The sequence below is a fragment of the Hemiscyllium ocellatum genome, chromosome 8 (assembly GCF_020745735.1).
Source record: "Hemiscyllium ocellatum isolate sHemOce1 chromosome 8, sHemOce1.pat.X.cur, whole genome shotgun sequence".
NCBI classification, from domain to species: domain Eukaryota; kingdom Metazoa; phylum Chordata; class Chondrichthyes; order Orectolobiformes; family Hemiscylliidae; genus Hemiscyllium; species Hemiscyllium ocellatum.
The window spans coordinates 99,306,453-99,330,902 of NC_083408.1; the positions used below are offsets into that span (position 1 = coordinate 99,306,453).

A 24,450-nucleotide genomic window follows, 5' to 3' on the forward strand; every position below is an offset into this window, starting at 1 on the left:
TGGGGGCGCCAGAATGCTAACCACTCCTAAATTGTGCTCAAGGTTTTGCCTACTTCTATGCAAACTAAAGACCATTCATTCACTTATTGCAAAATTATTAAAAGGTGAAGTGCCAAGCATCAGCCAGTGGGCTCACCAAACTTGAACAAACAAATTTCAATAATTAAGAATACTGCACTCAGTATGGACTGAAAATAGAGGACTTGCATTTATATAACATCTCCAGAAAGTTTCGAAGTGTTTCACTTACAATGATGACTTCAAAATGCACTGGTAGTTGTACACATTGCAGAAGGTTTGTATTGCTGTCAAGGATATGATCAGATGAGAAAAATAATTTTACTATAATTAGTGAAATGAGATAGACTTTTGTAACTAATAAGTTTATATCACAATTTTTGGGAATAAATAACAGTCAAAAGGATATACTGTAGTCGGCTTTGGGGAAAGATCTGGGAAGTTTGTGTCTTTTGGTAGTGAAAGCGGCTCATATATATGTAACATTTGTTGGTGATAAGTAGTTGATTGATTTTTTTTAAAAGTGATATTTATTGTCTGATATTTTAAAGCAAATATTAAATATAAAGATTGCAGGAAATAACAAAAAATAATAAAGGAACTTGAATGTTTTCTTCAATTCACTTCTATTACCTCAAGTCTTAGATAAGTCTAGGGTTCTTATTGCACAAGTGGGCCATACTCTGCAATGTCTTTGCACTCATCTGTCTACAACCTTATACCAGCAGGTCAGGCAGCATCTGAGGAGCAGGAAAAATCGATGTTTTGGGCAAAAGCCCTTCATCAGGAATGGAGGCAGGGAAGGACTATCCTCCTGACCTGTCCTACCTGCCAATCTCCCTTCCCACCTATCCGCTCCACTCTCCCCTCTGACCTATCACCTCCATCCCTACCCCCATTCACCTACTGTATTCTTTGCTACCTTCTCACCATTCTCCCCAGCCCCCCTATAACCCCCCCACCACCCACCTTTATCTCTCCACCCTGGAGGCTCTCTGCCTCTATTCTTGATGAAGGGTTTTTGCCCAAAATGTCGATTTTCCTGCACCTCAGATGCTGCCTGACCTGCTATGCTTTTCCAGCACCACACTGATCTAAACTCTGGTTTCCAGCATCTGCAGTCCTCACTTTTTCCTGGCCTTGTACCAGTAATCACTCAGTTGTCCTTTAATAAGAGCTTCAGACTGCTTTGGAGAGACAGTAAGCAGATCATGTTTTCTTAATAATGGATTGAGATACCTAACAACTTAAGTTTGTTCGCTTGTTACATATGATGAAATTGGTTTTAGTATGAGGTTGACAGGAGTGTGGCAATGAAAAACACGGCAGGTCAGGCAGCATCAGATGTCTCTCTCCATATCCAACGAATTGGGCCAATGTTTCAGATAAAAGTAATTAACCAGAATTCAGCTTCTCTTCAGCAGATGCTGCCTGATCTACTGAGAATTTCCTGCAGCTTCAGTTTTTATTTCTGATTTCCACCATATGCCATACTTTTTATTTTTGGAGTAATCAACAGATGTATAGATCTAGGCATTACCAGGACCTCACTTGATTAGGTTTGGTTAGGTTAGATTAGATTCGCTACAGTGTGGAAACAGGCCCTTCGGCCCAACAGGTCCACACCAACCCTCTGAAGAGCAACTCACCCTCCTCTAATCGAATGCACCGAATATTATGGGTAATTTAACATGGCCAATTCACTGACCTGTACACCTTTGGACTGTAGAAGGAAACCGAAGCACCCGGAGGAAGCCCACGCAGACACTGGGAGAGTGTGTAAACTCCACATAGAGCCGTCCCAGGTTCAATTCCAGCCTCAGGTGACTGGCTGTGTGGAGTTTGCACATTCTCCCCATAGGTAAAAACAATGACTGCAGATGCTGGAAAAGCACAGCAGTTCAGGCAGCATCCGAGGAGCAGTAAAATCGACGTTTCGGGCAAAAGCCCTTCATCTCCCCGTGTCTGCGTGGGTTTCCTCTGGGTGCTCCGGTTTCCTCCCACAGTCCAAAGATGTGCAGGTCAGGTGAATTGGCCATGCTAAATTGCCCATGGTGTTAGGTGCATTAGTCAGAGGGGGGGTGGCTTGCTCTTTGGAGGGTCAGTGTGGACTTGTTGGGCTGAAGGGCCTGTTTCCACACTGTAGGGAATCTAACCTAATCAAGTGAGATCCTGGTAAACCTATACAAGGATTGGATAGGGCCTGAAGATCCAACTACAACCTTTAATCAATAAATGCACCAAGAGACCTGACAACTTTGTGACTCAGTTCCTATTTGCATATTTAAGTCTTGTGGCAGATGTAAAGCCAGTTTCAAAACAGTTTCTGCCCTATTGTTGTTAGAATACTAAATGGACTCACAAACTCTTAACATTCGCCCGTACCTGTGTTTTTATTTTTGTTACTGTTTACCTATTATTACTTATCTATGCTACTTAACTATGTGATCTGCCTGCATTGCTCGCAAGACAAATATTTTCACTGTGCCTCGGTACATGTGACAATAAATTCAATTTAATTCAATTCAAGCGCTGATGTTTCTGCACATTGGAACACTTTGGATTTACCCATCACTTTGTTACGTGTATACTCCTTTAAAAGCTTCAGGGAGATTTAGACAAGTTATTTGAGAAGGCATATGAGTGACCAAGACAGTATAATGTGGATAAGTGTGAAAATGTTCACATCAGTTGGGAAAAAAAACAGAATGGCAATATTATCTTATTAGTGATAGATTTAGAAATGTTATGTACAAAGGGACCTGGATGACCTTGCATATTGGTTACTGAAGTAAAACATGTAGGGCAGCATGCTGCTCGTAAGACAAAAGATCTGTTGGTTTATATTGCAAGAGGGTCTGAGTACAGGAGCTTGATGTAGCCTGGGTGAAATCACACCTGAGGTACTGTGTTCAGTTTGGATCTCCTTACCTAAGGAAAGCTAGATATTGCGGGAAGTATAGCCAAGATTCACCAAATTGATTCCTGGGATGACAAGTTTATCATATGAAGAGATATTGGTTGACTCGACCTGTAATCACTGGAGTTTAGAAGATTGAGAAGGGATTTCATTGAATCATCAAAAAAATTGGAAGAGTGTTGGACAGACTGGATGCAGGGAAAGTGTTTCTCCAGGCTAGGAGATCCAGGAATCACCGTCTCATATAGCAATATATTTCCAATGGAGATGAGGCAAAGGTTTTTCACTCAAAGGATGGTGAACTTGTGGAATTTTCTTACGCAGAAGGCTGTAATGGTTAAGTCATCAACTAGATTTATGAAAGAAATACCTGTACACTGATTTCTAAAGGCAAATGGTGTCAAGGAATGTGTAGACACAGAGTGGGAGTATAGTTTTAACATGATCATATTAAAAGACAGAGTAGGCCCAATGGGCTTAGTGTCCTACTCCTCCACCTATTTTCTATGTTTCACAGAGCTCCATGCTGCACAGCTAGGTGGCCCTAGTTGAGGTAAGTTAAGGTAAGGTTCTTGTGAGGTAAGCTTTGCTTAGATGCAGCTGACTTGGCACGTGACTACTTTCCTTGGTCTTCTTAAGAATGGCTTCAGGTAATTGCGACACACCTTACTCCAAGCAGTCACCCACTTGCAAGGAAGCTGCTTATTCAAGTTAATAGGTAACATGTCAACACTCCACTGTAATAATACATTGTAGCCTCAGAGGAGCAGTGCCCCATCGTTGAGATTTTCCTTTTGAATCAGATTACAAACACACCAACATGAAATAGCCATGTTATTTGAAGCAATGTTCATTTTTCTCCCCTTTTCTGTTGTGGTCTACAATTCTGAGCAAAAGATTTCTCTCAACACAGTGGAGAGGAGCCAGATATCAGAGTTAAACATTTGCAAACAAATAAAAGCACATGGAAAGTAGATTCTCTCAAAAATAAAATATGTCTCAGTCATTATCTTTAGAAGGTGAGCTACTTTAATTTCATCAAAGTAATCATGTTCAAGAGGAAATGCAACCTGAACTTTCTAGGGAAAATAACACATTTCACGAAGAACAGTGGCCTTTTCTTCAAGGTTTTACATTCATTGATCCTCTTTAATGTATTCAAGGTTGTAGAAGCATCTGGTCTAAAATTTACATAAATAGTGCAGATAATTACAATTTCTTTAAAGAATCATATAAAACAGAGTGCTTCTCACACTGTCCAAAATTTGGAGGACAAAGTATCAATAACTAGTGAATTGGTTTTCTGATATAGGTGAAGATGTTAAAGAAGACTCCTCTTACAAATCAAAAACTAAGAAAAGAGAATCATTCAAAATAAAAATTTACCATTCAGTCTTCAAAGAGTCAAATAGATAATACAGTGGGTAAATTATTAAAGTGAATAGTACAGAAGCTGCTAAATTTACAAAACTCACATGTATTCCTTCAAATGGAACAAGTTGTGCAAATTATAAACAGACTAGAGTATGGACAAAGTAGTTAGCCCTTTTCATGACAATGGGTACTCCATTTTCTCAAATATGGGTCTCTTAATTCTCAATACAGATCAGCATAAGTTGTCCATACTATATTAGTCTCCATAATAGAAATAAATTTTAAACTCATAATTTAAGGGGTAATTATGTTTTGTGTCTTAAAAAGATGCAAAGTTTATTGCATCAAATCATCAAATCTACTACTGCCCTTTTATATGGGATTGACTTGAGCTACGAATTTTCACTTTGTTGTTTTTTCTTCAAAAACAGATTAGAAATCTACTTCATTTGTATCAGTTTATTCTTGCATTAAAAGAATTTAGGCAATAATTTTTACAAAAACAAATCCAGTTGAGAAATTAGTTCTCGAAAAATTACTGAATTATCCTATAACTTCAATTGAACAGGTTTGAATTTATAAAGCTGGATGGCACTAATTCAAAGCAACAGCTCAGAATTACTCAGCCCACAACCTTCTAAGACAGTTCAATCATAATATTAACTGAATCTGAACTTCAGATTCAAAGCTGAAGTAGTACAATTGGGGAAAAAAAAGGTCCACATCAAGCTGTGTCCAGTACCATATGATGGCAATTTTCAGTTATTAGGGGTTGGATTGAAATTTGGGGTTGGAGAGGTAGGCGGGAAGGGAGAGGGGGCAGTGGAATTAGCAAATTTTCAAATGCTTATGGATGCAACTCTTAATATCTATCTCAGGAGTCAGTATTGAAGTGTACCTACACTTTAATTCAAACCATGCTGTTTACTCCATATATGAAAGAGAACAAATTTATTTCCTCATAATAATCACTATACTTTAATTCATTTTAAACCAAATAGGATAGGTTCATCCCATATTTAATCAGAGTGACAACTTGAGTCTAAAAGTAAGAATATGGATGGCTTTGATTAGGTTTGAGGTTATGTCACCAATCACTTGGGCAGAGAGATGTGGTGGAAAAAAAGGGACATAGGCTTCTTCACTATGATTATGCTAGATCATCAATTTATGAAGGTCATTAAACCTTAGCACTCGCAGAATCCCATTTTTCAAAGTGGAAGAAAGCCCAGCTCTGGTAGCCATCTGCCCACACAGTCTTTTGCAGATGGTATATGCCTTTGGTTGAGGGATCCAAACAAATAGCACTAACATTCTCATGGGAACTAAGGACCACACCAGTTTAAATTATCATAGGCTCAAACAGAAAATATTAGTCTAGATTTCCTTAACTGTTTGCAGATGACACTGGTGCCAAATGTATGAACCAATCAACATCAAAGACTTTGGAGCTTCTAAGGATTTATGAGTTTCTATGCTGTGGTTTTAAAAGGCTTGGCACTTCAGTTTGCCCAGTCAGAAAGTTGAGCCTCACTGGAAGTCATACTTCAGAATTTTACATCAACCCCCATCTTGTGGTTACGTATAATGCTTACAACGTGTCTGGAGCAGACATATGGAACCGTGACATTCAGTCTATGACATACCAGTTGGTTACTCACTCACCACTTGATATTCTTTGCACCAATAAAAAACAAAAACTAGAAATAGTAACCACCTGATTATAATAGTCAACAAGGGGCAACTGGTTTGTGGTCACTGTGGATGCATTTGAGTGCATATGAGTCTGCACTCCTGTGGAAATTCTTTATATGTAGAAACAAAATGAATATTGTGTCGAAAAGCACAAATTTAAAAAAAAACTTGTGTACCAAACAACATTCACATGTTATTAAATAAAGTAGAATGACTTTACACCATTGTTTACTGTTAGATTTCATTCCGTATTTTGAACTAAATAAAATAAGTCTTAATTGACTGACTTTTGGTGCTGAAAATTTCATTTAAACTGGCTGACAATCTTCCCAGTATCCAAATCCAACAATGAGACTAGGTAAATTTAAGCTGGAAGCTACTTTAAGACCACTTATTTTAAACGAACTGAAATTTTAACAGAAAGTAAGCTCCCTTGACAAGACCACTTCAGCTACAACTTGTCTCACCTTAAAAGAACATGATCAAATGTGCTGCACTTTCAGCTACAGAAATGTTCAGAGTTCCCATTTCCACTTCAACTAAAGACAAGTATCTGTTTTCAATATATTTCATGATTGTTCTCCAATTTCTTCTGTTTTAATGTGCTCATTCTTTTCTGATATAGTCTTGATGGCATCTCCAGTCTCTTTGGCATGGTCTTCTTGTTCAGGGTTTTCATGACCTTTGGGATTAGTATCAATGGGAAAAGTGCTCTCTCCATTCACAATGCCTCCCCCTTCTACAATCGCCTCCCCCAGGGCTTCTGTTAAATTCAAGTCCTGCTCTCCTTCATCGTCAATGTTTAAATTTCTCAGCACCATTGGAATTTTGGAGTCTGTGGCAGTGTTCTCTAGCATGGCAATGTTACTTTCCTCATATTTGGGAAGTGGTGCACCTTTGTCCTGGAGTTCTGTAAAGTGCTCTCTTTTTGTAGCAGCACTTTGCACGGCTTTTTCCAAGATTTCCTTCTCTGCTGTGCGGAGTTGGATGGCCATCTTGATGTGGTAGGACAGTTCTGGCATTTCAAGCAGTGATCTATCATCCTAAAAGCAGAGGTTGGGAGAGAAAAGGAAGTGGAGAATGTTGACTTAATGTGTACAAGATTCAGACATTTGGTTACATAGTGACCAGAAAAGATGTTCTTCTCAGAGTAAAAATGGTTAAAAAGCAATTTATCTTAAGGAAGAGTTTAAATATGACTGTGCGTTCATAGGGTACCTTTAAAGTTGCAAAAAGTTCCAAAGTGTTTCACTGGATTGATAATCAAACAAAATTTGATACTGAGCCACACATTAAGAAAAAGGACTAAAGCTTGCTTAACAAATATGACTCATTAACAGGACAGAGAGGGAGAGAGGTTTAAGGAAAACGGTGGTTGGTGGAAGCAGATTCAACAGTAATTTTCATAACACTTCATTGGAAAACTTGCAATACTGTGGGGAATGTGCAAGGGAGTGGGATTAATTTTTAAAAATTCATTCATGGGATACAGGTGTTGCTGGCTGGGACAGCAATTACTTCCAATCCCTAGCTGGCCTTGGGAAAGCTGTGAGGAGTTACCTGATTAAACTTTTGCAATCCATTTGCTTTTGGTTGGCCATTGAGGAGGATGTTTCAGGATTTTGACCCAGCGACACTGAAAGAATGACGATAGATTTCCAAGTCAGAATGGTGAGTGACTCGGAGGGGAACTTGCAGGTGGTGGTGTTCCAATGTAGCTGCTGCCTTTATCCTTCTGGATAGCAGTGGTTGTGAGTTTAGAACGGACTGTCTAAGGAGCTTTAATGAATTTCTGCAGTCTGCCTTATAGGTATTGCACACTGCTGCACCACAATTGAGGGAGTGAAAGTTTGTGTGTATGGTGTCAATCATGGGGCTGTTTTGTCCTGCATAGGGTCAAGCTTCTCGAGTGTTGTTGGAGCTGCACAAATCCAGGCTTGTGAGGGCATTCCATCAAACTCTTGACTTGAGTCTTGAATATGGTGGACATGCTTTGGGGAATCATGAGGTGGATTGTTTGCTGCAATGTCCGTAACCTGTGACCTGCTCTTGTAAGCATAATACTTATATGGCCAGACTGGTTTAGTTTCTGGTCAATGGTAACCCCCATGATATTGAGAGTGGAAATTCAGTAGTGATGGTGCCACTGAATGTCAAGATTCTCTTTTGTTGATGTTCATCGCCTGGCACTTTTGAGGCATTTTGGCATGGACTGCTCAAGTATCTGAAGAGTTGCAAATGATGCTGAACATTGTACAGTCATTGAAGAAAATTTCCATATCTGACCTAATGATGAGGGAAGCTCATTGATGAAGCAGCTGAAGATGGTTTGGCCAAGGACACTACCCTGAGGAGCCCCTGCAGAGATGTCCTGAAACTAAGATGACTGACTTCCATCAACCACAACCACCCTCCTACATGCCATGAATGACTTCAACATACGAAAATTTTCCATGAATACCATCAACAATTTTCTTAGGACTCCTTAACACCACACTCAGTCAAATGTAGCCTTGAAGTGAAGGGCAGTCACACTCACCTCACCTTTGGAACTCAGCTCTTTTGTCCATGTTTGAATTAGTGCCTAGTGAAGTCAGGAGCTAAGTGACCCCAGTGGAACATAAACTGAGCAGAAGATCACTGCTGACAAATCTTACATCACTTGACTGATGTTCAAGGGTAGGCCAATAAGACTATAAGACGTAGGAGCAGCAGTTAGGCCATTCAGCCCATCACAGCTATTAAGTTTCTCAACCCTGTTCTCCCGCTTTCTCCCCGTAACCCTTGACCCCTAGGAACCTACCTATCTCAGTCGTAAATATACTGAATGACCTGGTGTCCATAGCCTTCTGTGGCAATGAATTCCATAGATTCACCACTCTCTGGCTGAAAAACTTTCTTCTTATCTTCATTCTAAAAGGTCGTCCCTCAGATCCTGGTCTCTGCAGATAGGGCAGTAATTGGCTGGGTTAGATATTATTGAAATCACACTCTCCACTGGTTGGAATCATGTTTGGCACATGGGAAGATGGTTTTGATTGGGAGATCAGTCATCTCAGCTCCAGGGTATTTCTGCAGGAGTCCCTCAGAGTAGTGTCCTAGGCCTAATCACCTTCAGCTGCTTCATCAATGACCTTACCTCCATTGAGGTCAAAAGTGGGGATGTTCGCTGATGATTGTACAATGTTCAGCACCATTTGCAACTTATCAGAGAAGATAAGTTGTAGTTGTTCAAGTGCAACAAAATCTGAACAATATTGAAGCTTGGGCTGACAAGTGGGAGGTAATGTTCTCACCACATTAATGACAGGCAATCCAATGACATCTCCAATGAAAGACAATCGAACCACCTCCCCTTGGCATTCAATAATGTTACCATCACTACGTTGGGAATTACCGTTGACCAGAAACTCAACTGGACTTGCCACATAAACACCATGGCTACAAGAGCAGGTCAGAGGCTAGGAATACTGTGGTGAGTAACACACCTTCCAAAGTCTGTCCACCACTTACAAGGCAGGAGTGTGATGGAATACTCCCACTTGCCTGGCTGGGCACAGGTCCATCAACACTCAAGAAACTTAACTCCATCCAGGACAAAGCAGCCTACTGGATTGGCACCACATCCACGAGGATCCACTTTCTTCTCCACCGACACTCAGTAGCAATATTGTGTAGTATCTATGAGATGCACTGCAGAAATTTACAAAGATCCTTGGACAGCATGTCTAAACCCATGACCACTTCCGTCTAGAAGGACAAGAGCAGAAGATACATGGGACACCACCACTTGCGATTTCCCTTCTAAGTCACTCATCATCCTGACTTGGGAATACATCGCCATTCCTTCATTGTTGCTGAATCAAAATCCTGGAACTCCCTACCAAAGGCATTGTGGGTCAGTATCGGGATTGCAGTGATTCAAGAAAGCAACTCACCAACAGCTTCTCAAAGGCAGGCAATAAATGCCAACTAGCCAGCAGCACCCATGCCCATGAGTGAATAAGTAAAAAAAAATCCTGCTTTTTATGTACAGCACGTATCTGGGCAAGTTTCCACCTTGTGAAGTAGATGCCAGTTTTGTCACTGTATGGGAACAGCTTGGATCGAAGAATGTTACGTTCCGAAGCAGAAAACATCTGCACCATTTCAGGAACGTTATCACTGATAGAATCATTGTTGTTACAGTATCCAGTGAATCCCACCACTTCTTGACATCACCTGGAATGAATCAAATTGACTGAAGACTGGCATCGTTGATGCTGGGGACATCTGGGAGGATGCCGAAATGGATCATCCACAAAACACTTCACGTTGTTGCAATGCTTCAGCCTCACTTTTGCACTACTGTGCAAGGTTCCCCCATTATTGGAGGGCAGAGATTTTTGTCGAGGTTCCTCCACCAGTGAGTTATTTAGTTGTCCACTGCCAATCACAATAAGATGTTACAGGACTGCAGAGCTTTGATCTAATCCCCTGGTTGTGGAATCGCTTAGCTCTGTCAGCACTTGCAGGCAGTCCTGTTCTTTAGCTTCACAAGGATTTTTTAGGCTTTCCTATTGCTGCTCCTGACAATGCCCTTTTGCACTTTTCATTCACAATACATTGGCTCTTTTTAAGGCTTTACCATCAGTGTCATTTTATAAATCTATTTCTATTCAGCTTCCTATAGAGTCCATCATTTTTGGGAAAAAAATCAATAAATCTAATAAGATACATTTCTGAGTTTCTGTTTATACATGCTAGGCTAAATACCAAATTAAAATCACTAAAGCTGTCTAGGTCACTTGCAAGTTCTCTATTCTAAATACTTTTAAACTTAACAAAATAAGACATAGAGACCTTACCTCAGTAGTAGTTTTATATGTTTTTAAGAGGAGTGCAGCTCTAGTTTCAAGGAAGGTCCACAGTTTGATTTCATTATCCCAGCTTACAGGGAAATCAGAGTTTCCCAAGGTAAAGATCTTATCGATTGCATGTTCTCCCACAAGATGTTCTTTCAATTCATCTGTAATTACATAGATTATAATTAAGAGCATTCAAAATTTGTTATTTCAAAGACCCTCGGGCTGATTTCAGAACAGAGGTAACTTCAGCCAATTACAATTTGAAAAGAAAGCAGCAGTTTACACCCTTTGATCCCCTGCTCTGTTCTTTAAATGTTTCTCCCCACTTCCTTCTGTGTGCTTCAATGAATACTCAGTTGCCCACCTGACAAGACAGGCTAGCTCATATTTCTGAGCTGCGTGTTAATGGCTACAAGCATATTCTCAGGCTACTTTATGCTGACCTCCTCTCAGATTTTCTCCTCCATCACCGTATTATCAGCTTTAGGTGAATAGTATTTTTAAGACACAAATTCTGTTTCATTTGCTTTTTTAAAAAAAGATGTTATATAAACTTGTAAACCCAGTTTTACTGAGTCACTGATAAATCCAAAGATGTCCAGAGATGATAGGTCTGCGATTTTTATGTTAATATATCATTTTGAAAAGTTTGGATTTTGTACTAGTGGCATTTGAGTGTTGCTCTATTTTTATGAAGAAAAAAAGATTTTAAAACAGTATGTGTCAGGGAGCATGTGACTACAAGGCCCCCTGGAGTAATCAAGGAAGTTCATTCACATTGATGGGGTATATGATAGGATAGAGAAAACACTGAAAGAAATTAGCTCGCTTTTATTTAGAATAATCAAACTTTATTTTTAATTAGAAAAATCTGGATCTTGGAAAGCTTTTCGGTAGTTTGAAAATATCTTGACTGGAATCAGATGAAAGTATAGTTTCTTCTAGAAAAATGATTGGTCAGAGCAGGTAGGGAATACATTATCTCAGCGAAAGAGATTGGTGTATGAAATTTCCAGACCAGCAGTGTTTGGTTAGAACTCTGCAGCTCATCGGAAGACTGCAAAGGCCCGAGATCTTAGTTGTGTGAATATTCCAGGGAAAAGAGCTCACAGGCAAGAACTGAAAAAAAAGTTAAAATCAAAATCTACAGATGTAATGGAGAATTTTTTTTGAGGAACTGTAAAGAACTGGTTTTGGGGATTAGATATTTTGCCATGTATTTTGAAATATTCAAAATGTGTTATATTTAGATAGCTTGGCTTCGTCTATTTTCATTTATTTTTCTTTTGTGTAAAAAAGCAGAAGTTTATTGTTAAAACAAATCTGCAGCCTTGTGTGTTTATATTTCAGCGAAAGACCACCATGTCAAATTAAAAAAATCCGATTTATCAATTGAGATTTTATTCTGGGATCTGATTTGTAAGTAATAACATTAGCTGAGATCATAACATTCCACCCAAACATTTGCCCTTCTTCATCTTGCAAAAGCTAACCAATTTACAGGGCATTTCTGGCATTTTCTATTTTCACTTAGCTTATGTACTGACAATATTTTTTCAAGAAGGAATAACTAAGTATCAAATGCTTTCAGAAAGTCCAAATATATTGCATTCACTGCATTACCCTCAACCACGTCTGTGTCACCTTGTCAAGAACTCAACCAAATTTGTCAAACAGACTTTCCCTTGACAAAGGATGTTGACTGTTGAGTATTAACTTAGTTTTCTCTAAACGTATCATGTAAATGGCCTCCATCAGCTTTCCCACTATTGACATCAAGCAGACAGGTCTATAGTTTCTAGGAGTACTCTTTGCCCATTTGCAATCTTCCAGTCCCCTGGGATTAATGTTGTGTTCAGACAGGCCTGGAAAATCTCTGTCAATGGCTTTGCAACTTGGTCCTTAACCTCTCTCAGCAATCTAGGATGGGATCCCATCTGTGTCGGGCAACTTCTCCACCTGGAGTAGTGCTAACCGTTTTGGCATCTCTTTTTTATCCATAACCATACAGCTCAGTTGCTCAACGCCCATATTTACAACTGGGCCATTGTCATCATTTTCTAATTTGGTAAAGTCAGAAGCAAAGTACTCACTTAGTACCTCTGCCATACACTTTGCTTCAGTGAAAAGCTTACCCTGCTTGTTCCTTGTGGGCCCTACTCAATGCTTTACATTTAGCACATCGAGTCAGCTCCACCATTCAAGTTTTCAGATGACACCAAAATTGGTGTCATGATGGACACTGAATTATCTCAATATCTCAGATTACAACAAGACCTTGATCAGATAGGCCAAGGAATTGCAGATGGAGTTTAATTTAGATAAATGTGAAGTTTTGCATTTTGGTAAGGCATATCAGAGCAGAACTTACAAAGTTAATGGTACAGCCTAGTTGAATGTTGCCAAAAAAAAAGATCTAGGGGGGTGCAGGTTCATATTTCCTTGGGAGTGGAGTCACATGTAGACACGATGGTGAAAAATGTGTTCGGATGTTTACGTTCATTGGTTAGTGCACTCGTTTAGGAGTTTGGACATCATACTGTTGGAATATTGCGTGCAATTCTGCTCTCCTTCCTATTGGAAAGATGTTGTGAAACTTGAAAGAGTTCAGAAAAGATTTACAAGGATGTTGCCAGGGTTGGAGGATCTGAGCTATAGGGAGAAGCTGAACAGGCTGAGGCTGTTTTCCCCTGGAGCGTCGGAGGCTGAGGAGTTGACCTTATAGCGGTTTACAAAATTATGAGGAGCATGGATAGGAGAAATAGGCAAAGTCTTTTCCCTGGGGTTGGCGAGTCCAGAACTAGAGGGCATAGGTTTAGGGTGAGAGGGGAAAGATATAAAAGAGACCTAACGGGCAACTGTTTCACACAGAGGGTAGTATGTGTATGAATGAGCTGCCAGAGGATGTGTGGAGGCTGGTACAATTGCAACATTTAAGAGGCATTTAGATGGGTACATGAATAGGAAGGGTTTGGAAGGATATGGGCCGGGTGCTGGCAGGTGCGACTAGATTGGGTTGGGATATCTGGTCGGCATGGACGGGTTGGACCGAAGGGTCTGTTTCCTTACTGTACATCTCTATGACTCTATAATACAGCTGTACAGGACATTGGTCAGGCTATTTTTAGAATACTACATTCAGTTCTGGTCTCTCTGCTTTAGGAAGGATGTTGTTAAACCTGAAATGGTTCAGAAAAGATTTATAAGGATTGGAGGGTTTGAGCTACAGGGAAAGGCTGAATAGGCTGGTGCTTTTTTTTCCTGTGGCATAGGAGGCTGAGGGATGATGTTATAGAGGTTTATAAAATCATGAGGAACATGTAAGGGTGAATAGCCAAGGCCTGTTTTCCAGGGTAGGGGAGTCAAAAACGAGAGGGGGATAAGTTTAAGGTGAGAGAAGAAAGATTTAAAAGGGACCTGGGGGAAACTTTATCACACATAGGGTGGTACGTATATGGAATGAGCAGCCTCTGGAATTAGTTACAATTACAACATTTAAAAGGCATTTGGTTGGGTACATGAATAGGAAGGGCTTACAGGGATATGGGTCAACTGCTGACAAATGGGACTAGATCATTTTAGGATATCTGATCGGCATAGTTGAGTTGGAGCGAAGAATCTGTTTGCATGCCGGATAACTAGGTGATCCCTTACTCTAACTTACGGTTCTGTCTTAGACGCTCCCACAACCTTTCCACATCTAATCTGTCAAGCACTTAAGAATTTTATATGCTTCAATATGGTATCCATTCCTTCTTCTAAATGCCAATGAGTACATTCAACCTACTCAGGTTCTCCATGAGACAATCCCTCCCAATCCAGAATCAACCTACTGAGCCTTTTCTGGCCTGCCTCCAATGCTTATATCTTTCCTTAGATAAGGGACAACCGCTGTTCAAATTATTTCAGGGCACCCTTAAGTTGTGACCTTTGACTTAGTTAAACACAATGAAATGTTTAAACATAATGAAAAAAGTATGTCATTATATTGGAACAGGCCTGCTGTACCTCTAGGGATCACACTGCAATCCCCCCCTAATGAGATTGACACAGAACATCATGTAATCAGGAAATAAGACCTTGTTTAGCCATACATTTGAAATCAATTTATCTCCATGAAATGTGTTGATTAATTAATCGTCATACATTAGCAAATCTGAGTTTGTGAAGGTTGCACTTCATACATAGGAATGCAGAAATGCAGGCAGTATCAATTTTCAGCATGTTCTGTTGAATCTTGCAGCTTTCTCAAGTATTCTAATTTAAATCTAATTGTGACTTAAAAGACTGACTATAAAATCATTAGAATTTAGCTAATCTCTGATTTTCAAACATTTTAAATTTCCTATCGGACTCCCAGAATGATAGCATGACTTAGAGTTTAATTAAGAGACAAGTTGCTACCTCCTTAAAATGACGAAGATTCATTACAGTATATATAAATAAATTATTCCCTCTGGTGGGAGAATCCAGGACCACAGGGCGGAATGTTAAAACTGAAGCTGGGTTACTTGGGCATGAAGCCATGATGGTCTTATTCGCTCAGGACAGAAGAAATCTAAAATCCAATTTTTGTGGACGTTGAGTCAATTCAAAGTTTTAAAGTGTAGAGCGATGGATTTCTGTTGGATAATGACCTCAAAAGGAGAAAGAACAAAAGATAAATTGAGCTGAGGTACAGATGAATTTTCATCCAATCGAATGGTAACAAAAGTTTGAAGGACTGAATGATTTAATCCTTTTCTCATGTATGATAACCAACATGGATTCAGGAGAAGGAAAATCCTGCTTGTCCAGCTTTCTCAGCTTCTTTAAGGAAGTAGCAAATGGGAACAAAGGGGAATCCTTAGATCTCCAAAAATGATTGGAAATTGTGCCTCCTGATCAGATATTAGTCAAACTCCAGTTTTGAATATAAAAAGTAGATGGAGGGTAAAACCTTGTGAGCATTTCTTAATGGAATTACATTGCTGTCTTCCAACCCAGCAGCCAATGAATGGAATGCCCTAGTTCTGATACCAACACAGCTTTTCATTTAATTAAGTGGAAGATTGAGAATCAGTGTACAAAATGGTAGTAATTGTTGAGGATACCAATTTGGAAGGGTTAATGGAATAAGAGGAATGACAGAGCAAGTTGTCCAAAATAAGCATGTGGCTGCAAAAATTTAACACAAATAAATATAATCTGTATACAGAACAGATAAAATAATACACTTTCACTCTGTCACTAAAATACTTTTTTCATACAGCACCTTTCACAGCCTGGAGGTTCCTAACAACACCATTGGTGTCCCTATATTCCAAAAAAATGCAGCTGTTCAAGAAGACAGTCTACACCACCTTCTCCAGGGTAATTACAAATGGGCAGTAAATGCTGGCCCACCCAGTGACACCCAAAACCCACAAATAAAAATTCCTCAAGGGGTCTTAATTAACTTCTCAGCAAATGAGGCACTTTTGAAGTATTTGATTTGATTTATTATTATCATACGTATCTAGGTACAGTGAAAAGTTTTGCTTTGCTTGCACTACAGACATTTCATACCATTATGGTAATAGAACAGAAGGAAGAATACAACATTATGGCTGCAGAGAAGGTGCATGGAGAGCAAGATCAATATTAAATTTGAAATTTGAGAGGTCCATTCATAAGATTAATGATAGTGGTGAAGAAGCTGTTCTTGAACTGTATTGCATTGTGCAATTTGAACATAGCAAGATCCCAGAAAAAGCATAAGGAATGGTTTGCTCCAAGTTATAAAGATCCGATCTTCATAATGATACAAATTTAACTAAGTAAATATCCTGGTTAAGTGATCCAGAAAAGTGGTTAGTCAACATGACTGACAATCATGCTCACTGTACAATTCCAACTTTTGACTATTATGATTTGTCTCACTAACATAAGAAAACAATTATTAAGTAGGTCCTATTTAAAATCATGAATAAACAACCGACATGCTGGTGGTCCAAGGAGTACGCAGTGAACATTATTCCACCATTTGCTGGAGCCCTCCACAGTTCTGCTGTCATGCTCCAGCAGAAAAGAAGGCTCATACAGAGAAGCTAACTCAAAGCTGCAAAAACGATTCATTACCTATACACTATTTTAGTATCTCTGCTAAATAACCTTTTAACCTTTGTCTAGCAAAAAGAAACAAAAGAAGTTATTTTCATAGCAAGCACACCATTATAAAAAATAAACATTTTCACAGCAAAGTCACTTCCTTCATTAAATTTGCTTTTATAATCGCAAAGCAATACTGCAGAGAACACTTTTTATTTTCATTTGATCAACAAGTTTGTAATACAGGCAACCTTTTAATTATCTTTGTCAGTTTAATTGACATAACATTTATCATCAGTGTGGTATGTACTCTTACACGAATGCTGATTGAATTCACATGATGTACCATGTATGTTATTAAATAGCTACATCAACAATCCAACATAAATTGCTGGAAAATGCATCAAATACCATGCCGAAAAGAAATGCCCTTTAACTCCAATTCAGTGCAAGCAATTGAGAAGGTGACATGGCTTTAGTGGATGGAAGACGACACTGACAAAGTTTGAGAAAATCTAGCTACATGGAATCCCTTACAGTAAAGTAGGGGTGAATTGAATAACCAGTTAATGACATATAAATTTGGACACAAGTGCTTGCTTTCTGATGCTTACTGGCCTAAAAACAGCATAAAATAACAAATCACTTTGATAGTAAAAAACAAACAGACAAGCCAGAAAAGACCTATCAAATCTGCCTCATATAGTAAGACCAGAACATCATGGCTCTATATGTAAAAAGACTTCTTCCCTTACTTATGCAATAAATATTGTTACTTATCTTAAGAGAATCATTGGGGGTAAGCATTACAGAGAGAACTTTTCACCAATGAAATTTAATGTGCCTAACTTTACAGGAAAAGCTCACAATATGTCAAAAACAAAGAACAATCAGGGCGCATAAGACTGGATTGCATAAATCTCTAGAAAGCTTTTTATTTGGGGATGGGGTGATAAAGAGATAACATTTGCAGGAAAAATGACAATATTAATCGCAGTTCTCAATACACCGAAGTGACAAATCAAGGTAGCCTTTTAACAATTACAGTAAAGGCAATAAATAAAAGCGTTTGCCATCCCTAATGCTGACCTAGTATTACTTAGGACAGTCTGAGAAATAGCAAAAGATACAGTCATTGATGACTGGAGTAAATTATGTGGAAGAGGAGACAGAAGTGAGCAAGAACATCATTATGCATCCACAGCAGATTGCATGCTGGCCAATGTCCACAAAGCCATGCATCAGCAGCAAATCCAAAACCTAGTAATTGGTATAGATAGTCACAAATAACTTCTCATGAATGATCTCCCTTTAGGGCTTTGTAATAAACAGCTGAGGTTCTTCTCTTGCAGTTCAAAGGAGTAATTTTAGCCCTTTGGGATTACTGACCCACAATCTTTTTAATTAATATCCACCCCCTTCGAAAAACAAAAAGAATGGGGAAAAGGTTTCACCTTCACTCATGCAGAAGACACGGAGGAAAGCCAACAGCTGGGCCGAGATAGGAGGTTCACCGCAGTGCAAGGCAAATACACTGGACCTAACAGAAACACATGTACACTGAAGTCAGTCTGTCAGAATGATCTCAACAAGCATGTAACCGTATTGAACAGGAATTGTCATTACACAACAACAAAATCAGGAAATTACCCAGCAATTTCTAGATAATAGTTTTAAGTTCATAGAATAAAATGAACAGCAAGTGGCCACAGATGAAAAGATTCCTTGATAACAACCTATTCTGATGAAGCAGCACCTATGATAGATAAGTTTCAACCCTTGTGATTCCCAATAAATGTGCAACAATTGTACGTGGGACCATCAGATAAGGAGGATCATGCCTCAGTGAGTCAGTTTGAATAAGTTTTGACCCATCTGTATTAACCAATGTTAATTTGAATGGAGTGGATAATGAATAGTCGATTTCCTGATCTTCCAGCATGTATGTCCTGCTCAGGCAGCACAAAATGTGTAAAACTATCTTCACGATTACTGATCAATAACCTTTTAAAAGTTGCTTCCTTTTTCCACGAAGAGTGCTGCTCACTCTTTCTTTTCGGTTCCATGCATCTACTTTCAGTTGGGTGATGGAAAAGGTCTGTCAAAGACTTAGTCAAACCAAGTAGAAAGTATCAAATATGAAGTTCTCAGCATTCAAGGATAAAGGTCATGGACTAAGGTGGAAAAGAAATTGTTTATGGCTACACTACACTAATTCTAGCAGTTTTAAAATTTGACAGCTGTTTTATACACAGCTATTACCTGATTAACCTGTTCAGAGATGTTATGACATATCTCTGGAGCAGGTGGGACTTGAACCTTGGCCTTCTGGCTTAGAGCTAGGAAAACTACCTCATCCACTTGTACCATTAAGCGTATGCAGCATATTTTGCACCCATGAAAAGACAACATCAAACCAATTAGATTTGATAAACAATCTCGTCAGAGAGGTTATAACACACCCTTTGACCAGGTGAGTTTTGAATCTGGGCCCCAAAAGCTGTCTACTGATATTTTCTAATTGACCTATTCAAACATGTTATTTACACACCTCTAAAGCAAGTAGAATTTAATCCTGGGCTTGCTAGATCAGAGGTGAAGACACCATCATTATGTCAAAAAACCCTAACACTTGTCAGCAGAAATGTTTTGAATTAACCTATTCTTATGTGCTATGACACTCTTCTGGAACTGGTGGGATTTGAACCTGGGTTTCCTGGCTCATAGGTAGGGACACTATCATTGCACCACAGGAACTATATCACTTATCTACACTCAAATGTTGTGTACCCATTTTAGCTGGTGCTGAAATTTCTGGAGAGGGGAGTCTTCATATCCCTGTGTTGATTTGAAGTCAATTTGTTATTAAACTTTCACCTGCTTTCAACTGCAACAAATCTCAGAAATTAATTTTTGAGGAGCTATTTTTAAAGCACTTAAAAATACTGTCATCTGAGTCAAAACACCTTTCAAAACATTTTATTTTACATTTGATTATCTCACTGATACTTTAAACAATGTGATTCTGGTGAAAAAAAGACATGATCGATTCCACTTAAGTCACTCTTTCAATTCTATCTTTATCATGCTGTCTTCATAAGCCATTTAAAATGTTTGTGAATGTGAGTAGGGAGGCAGAGGGCACTTTATATGCTTTTGCTATTAATTAGCATTATAAACTGAGGTGATGGTACATTAGATTTCTACACCGAAGTTGCAATGTATTTATCAAATGAACAGTTCTGTCAAAGAAAACGTGTTCTGCTAAATTCTTAGAACAGAATTCTTGTTGTGCTAAATGCAACATACCTTTTGCTGACTAATAGTTCTTAAAAGGCTTTAGCTGGATAATATGCAGCTAGTTTCAACCAATCGTAAACTCATTGAACTGCCCCCCCTTTGTTCTTTAATTGTAGCAGGAGAAAGTGATCTCCAGCATCTGCAGTCCTCAGAGTCGGAAAATGTGGTGCTGGAAAAGCACAGCAGGTCAGGCAGCATCCGAGTATCAGGAGAATCGACGTTTTGGGCATAAGCCACACATTTTGACTTTAATTGTAGCAGCCACGGACCAAGAGGTGATAATTGTGGTTGCCTCTGCACGTGATAAAATATGTTGTTGGGCTGGGATTGGGTGAGGGGGCTGCACCCTTCGTAACTATTTTAGTATTGTTTGAATAGCTTGACTACTTCACAACTGACAGAGGGGCATAGACTGAGTCTAGAGCTGGGTGAAGAAAGAGTAGGGATTTTCAGGGAAGTAGAAACTATATTTTAAATGTCAACCTACAAAAAAAAAACTACATTTACCATGTCAAAGCTTCAAGTCAATTTAGTTGATACACTGCAGCTTATTATCTTAAGTTTTAAATGGAAAATAGTTTTGCCCCTTCAATCTACATGTTTCGGAACTTTTGTTAACAGAATTTCATGTCACCTGTTCAAAGAATACCAAAATAACTATAAAGCATACGTTCGCACACATCTATTCTGGCCCAACATATTTTATCATGTCGAGATGCAACCACAATTATTTCCTCGGTTTATGGCTGCCACAATTAAAGGTGAAGGAAACAATTCTATGAGTTAACTACTGGTTGAGAAGCTTACCCCTGGCTGAATACTTTCCAGAAATCACAGATGCACTGGCCTTTATTTTCCATTCAAGAAAAAAATAATGGAAAGAACCTCATAGGCCACACTTAGTGAGGGCCTTAAGTCCTGAAAGACAGGGTACTTCATTGAAAGGAGAAAGTGAGGACTGTAGATGCTGGAGATCAGAGCTGAAAATGTGTTGCTAGAAAAGCGCAGCAGGTCAGGCAGCATCCAAGGAACAGGAGATTCGACGTTTCGGGCATAAGCCCTTCTTCAGGATTCCTGAAGGGCTTATGCTCGAAACGTCGAATCTCCTGTTCCTTGGATGCTGCCTGACCTGCTGCGCTTTTCCAGCAACACATTTTCAGCTACTTAATTGAAAGGGAAAACTCTAAAATGTAGCATTAAAAAAAGTCTTTATCTGAATTACTTTGTGTTGTATATAGGGTATAACAAGGAGTTGCATGAATAACAATAAAAGGGGAAAATAACATTTTATCTTGTGTGAGAAAAGAGTAATGATTGGTTGGTAAGTGGTTTCTCATTAGGAGCAGTATTGCCATAGAAAATGCACCAGTTAGATGATGACTCATAGTTAAGTGTCAAACTCTGTCTAAATTTAAACTTGGCAGGTTGACTCTGATTGCCTTGGGGAATAAACCAATGCCTTGACCAGAAAAAAATAGAGTCATAGAGTGGGACTAGATTGGGTTGGGATATCTGGTCGGCGTGGACAGGTTGAACCCAAGGGTTTGTTTCCGTGCTGGACATCTCTATGACTCTAGAAAACAGACCCTTTGGTCCAACGTGTCCATGCCGACCAGATATCCCAACACAATCTAGTCTCCGCTGCCAGCATCCAGCCCACATCCTTCCAAACCCTTCTTATTCATGTACCCACCCAGATGCCTGTTAAATGTTGCAATTGTACCAGCCTCCATCACTTCCTCTGGCAGCTCATTCCAGACACATACCACCCTCTGTGTGAAAAAGTTGCCTCTAAGGTCTCTTTTATATCTTTCCCCACTCATCCTAAACCAATGCCCTCTAGTTCTGGACTCCCCCAATCCAGGGAAAAGATTTTGTCTATTTATCCTATCCACGCCACACATAATTTTATAAACATCTGTAAGGTCACCCCTCAGCCTCCAACGCTTCAGGGAAAACAGCCCTAGCCTATTCAACCTTTACCTATAGCTTAAATTCTCCTGGCAACATCCTTGTAAATTTTTTCTGAACCTTTTCAAGTTTTGTAACATCTTCCCAATAGCTGTCATCTATTTGGTAAGTTGAAACAGATGGATGCATGCACATGTTCTTTCTGTTCGCAAAGAACAAAGGCCCTGCGTATTGCTATATGTAGTTTCCAGAGATGCAAGGTCACCATGCTGCATGCCCAATTGACAATCTTGTATAGATTGTATCATATATTAAGAGACAAGACCCTGCTCTTCGCAGGCAGAAAGAATATAGACACACTTTACACGTGTTAAACTTGACAAAGTAGGCAACCATTCTCTCGTTCATTTGGGCAACCATTCTCTGGTCCATTTCTTTGATCAAGATATTGCCCTATCAGGGTCAAAATAGACAATAGACAATAGGTGCAGGAGTAGGCCATTCAGCCCTTCGAGCCTGCACCACCATTCAATATGATCATGGCTGATCATTCCTAATCAGTATCCGCTCCCTGCCTTATCTCCATAACCCTTGATTCCACTATCTTTGAGAGCTCTATCCAACTCTTTCTTAAATGAATCCAGAGACTGGGCCTCCACTGTCCTCTGGGGCAGAGCATTCCACACAGCCACCACTCTCTGGGTGAAGAAGTTGATTTAAATTTTTAAAAATGGCAGCCATCATGTTAATGGTGCATTCTTCATGGAAACCCACCTGTGAACCAACCAACACTCCCTTTTTAAACAATACAAGAAAAATTTCTTTTCCATTTTAAATGCCTTGTTGAGTGCAAGTTGAAAAACTTTAACAAAATGTGCCATTTTTCCACCAATACTCGTATTCTGTACAACCAAATGCTGATTAATTATATCTGTTCATTAATTCCTGCAGAAATGGCAGAATTCACTTGTTGGCAATTGGCCATGGAATGGGAAGTGGAATGGATGAAATCAAAACACTTACGTTGGTATGCCAGCACGAGCTAAAACTTCTGCTTTCATAGCATAAAGACGGTCACTTTTACTCACTCCCAGCTTTATTTTCACTCTGTCGTGCGAATTATTATCAAAGAAAAATCCATTATGTATCACAAACTCAGCATTGGAACGAGTTCCATAGAAAATATAGATCTGAAAGATTCAAATATAAAATGTGAAATCAACACAAATTGACCAGGAAAGTAGCTGTAAACCCTCTAAGTCGCATTTGCTAATGATCCTGCTTTTTGCAGGTGTATACTTTAACAGAATACTTAGAGTGCCTCCTCTAAGAAGATTGAGTCCTGGCAGTATTAGCTTAGTTTGTCAGTGTAATTTTCGAAGCTACTCAGGGATTTCCAATGTGAAACAAAGGAACAGGCATTGGTCATTTAGTCTCTCAAGCCTGTTCTGCCATTCAGAAGGACGATGTCTGATTTGTGACTGAACTCCGTGTACCTGCTATTTCTGGATGTTTGTTAATACCTTTGGATAGCAAAATTGTATCCATCTTAGTTTTAAAAGTAACATTTGATCACTTGACCACCAATTACCAAGTGTTTTCTAATACTACTCCTGAAGATCAGTCTCTAAGTTTTTAAACCATACTCTTTAGCAGCAGAAATAGTTTCACCCTATGTCCTCTATCTGTTCTTCTCCATACCTGAAAAAACTTTCTGTAAATTATCCTTTAACATTTTATGTTTCTGGATTATAATCCTAGTTTGCATAGTTTTCTATATAATTTAATCCTTGGAGTCCTGGCTATAGCTCTGGTAAATCTATCCTACTTCCCAGCCCTACAAACTTTCCAGGGTCTGATGCCCAGAATTGCTCAGAATTTTCCAGAGAGTCTAACTATTGCTTTGTGAAGCTAAAACATGACTCCTACTTCCAGTACTCTAGTCCTTTAGATATGAAGGCTGACATCCATTAGCCTTTTTGACTATGTTCTTAGCCGTTGGAGACAATTTTAATAAACTATACACATGGATATCCATCCTTTGGACTTCTACTACTACTAACCTTTAGTCATTCAAAAAAGTATCTGTTCTATCCTTTAAGGTCCAAAGTAGAAGTTATCACATTTGTCAATAGCGAAATCTATTTACCTCAGTTTACCACATTCAGTTGGTCTATTAATATCTATAATTTTAGCTTCCATTTTAACTGCTTATAATGCTATATAATTTGTGTCAGTGTCACAACTATTTTCAACCTGTTGCACTGAGCATCCCAGATTGATGTCACAGGAGCCAGAATCAAGTAGTAGAGGGTC

The 24,450-nt window shown here is 39.1% G+C and overlaps 1 protein-coding gene across 2 annotated transcripts in view; it reads right to left on the reverse strand.

Moving 5' to 3' along the window:
- Positions 1-3,950: 3,950 nt before the first annotated feature.
- The window catches only part of setd3 (SET domain containing 3, actin histidine methyltransferase), a 157,501-nt gene continuing 137,001 nt past the window's right edge, over positions 3,951-24,450 (reverse strand). For both annotated transcript variants that reach the window (XM_060829377.1, XM_060829376.1), the window contains 4 exons: positions 23,158-23,324; positions 18,378-18,463; positions 10,855-11,015; positions 3,951-7,050 (listed from right to left, as the gene is read on the reverse strand). In XM_060829377.1, the coding sequence (XP_060685360.1) occupies positions 6,577-7,050; positions 10,855-11,015; positions 18,378-18,463; positions 23,158-23,324 (888 nt within the window). In that variant the 3' untranslated portion in view covers positions 3,951-6,576. The remainder of the gene's footprint in view (positions 7,051-10,854; positions 11,016-18,377; positions 18,464-23,157; positions 23,325-24,450) is intronic.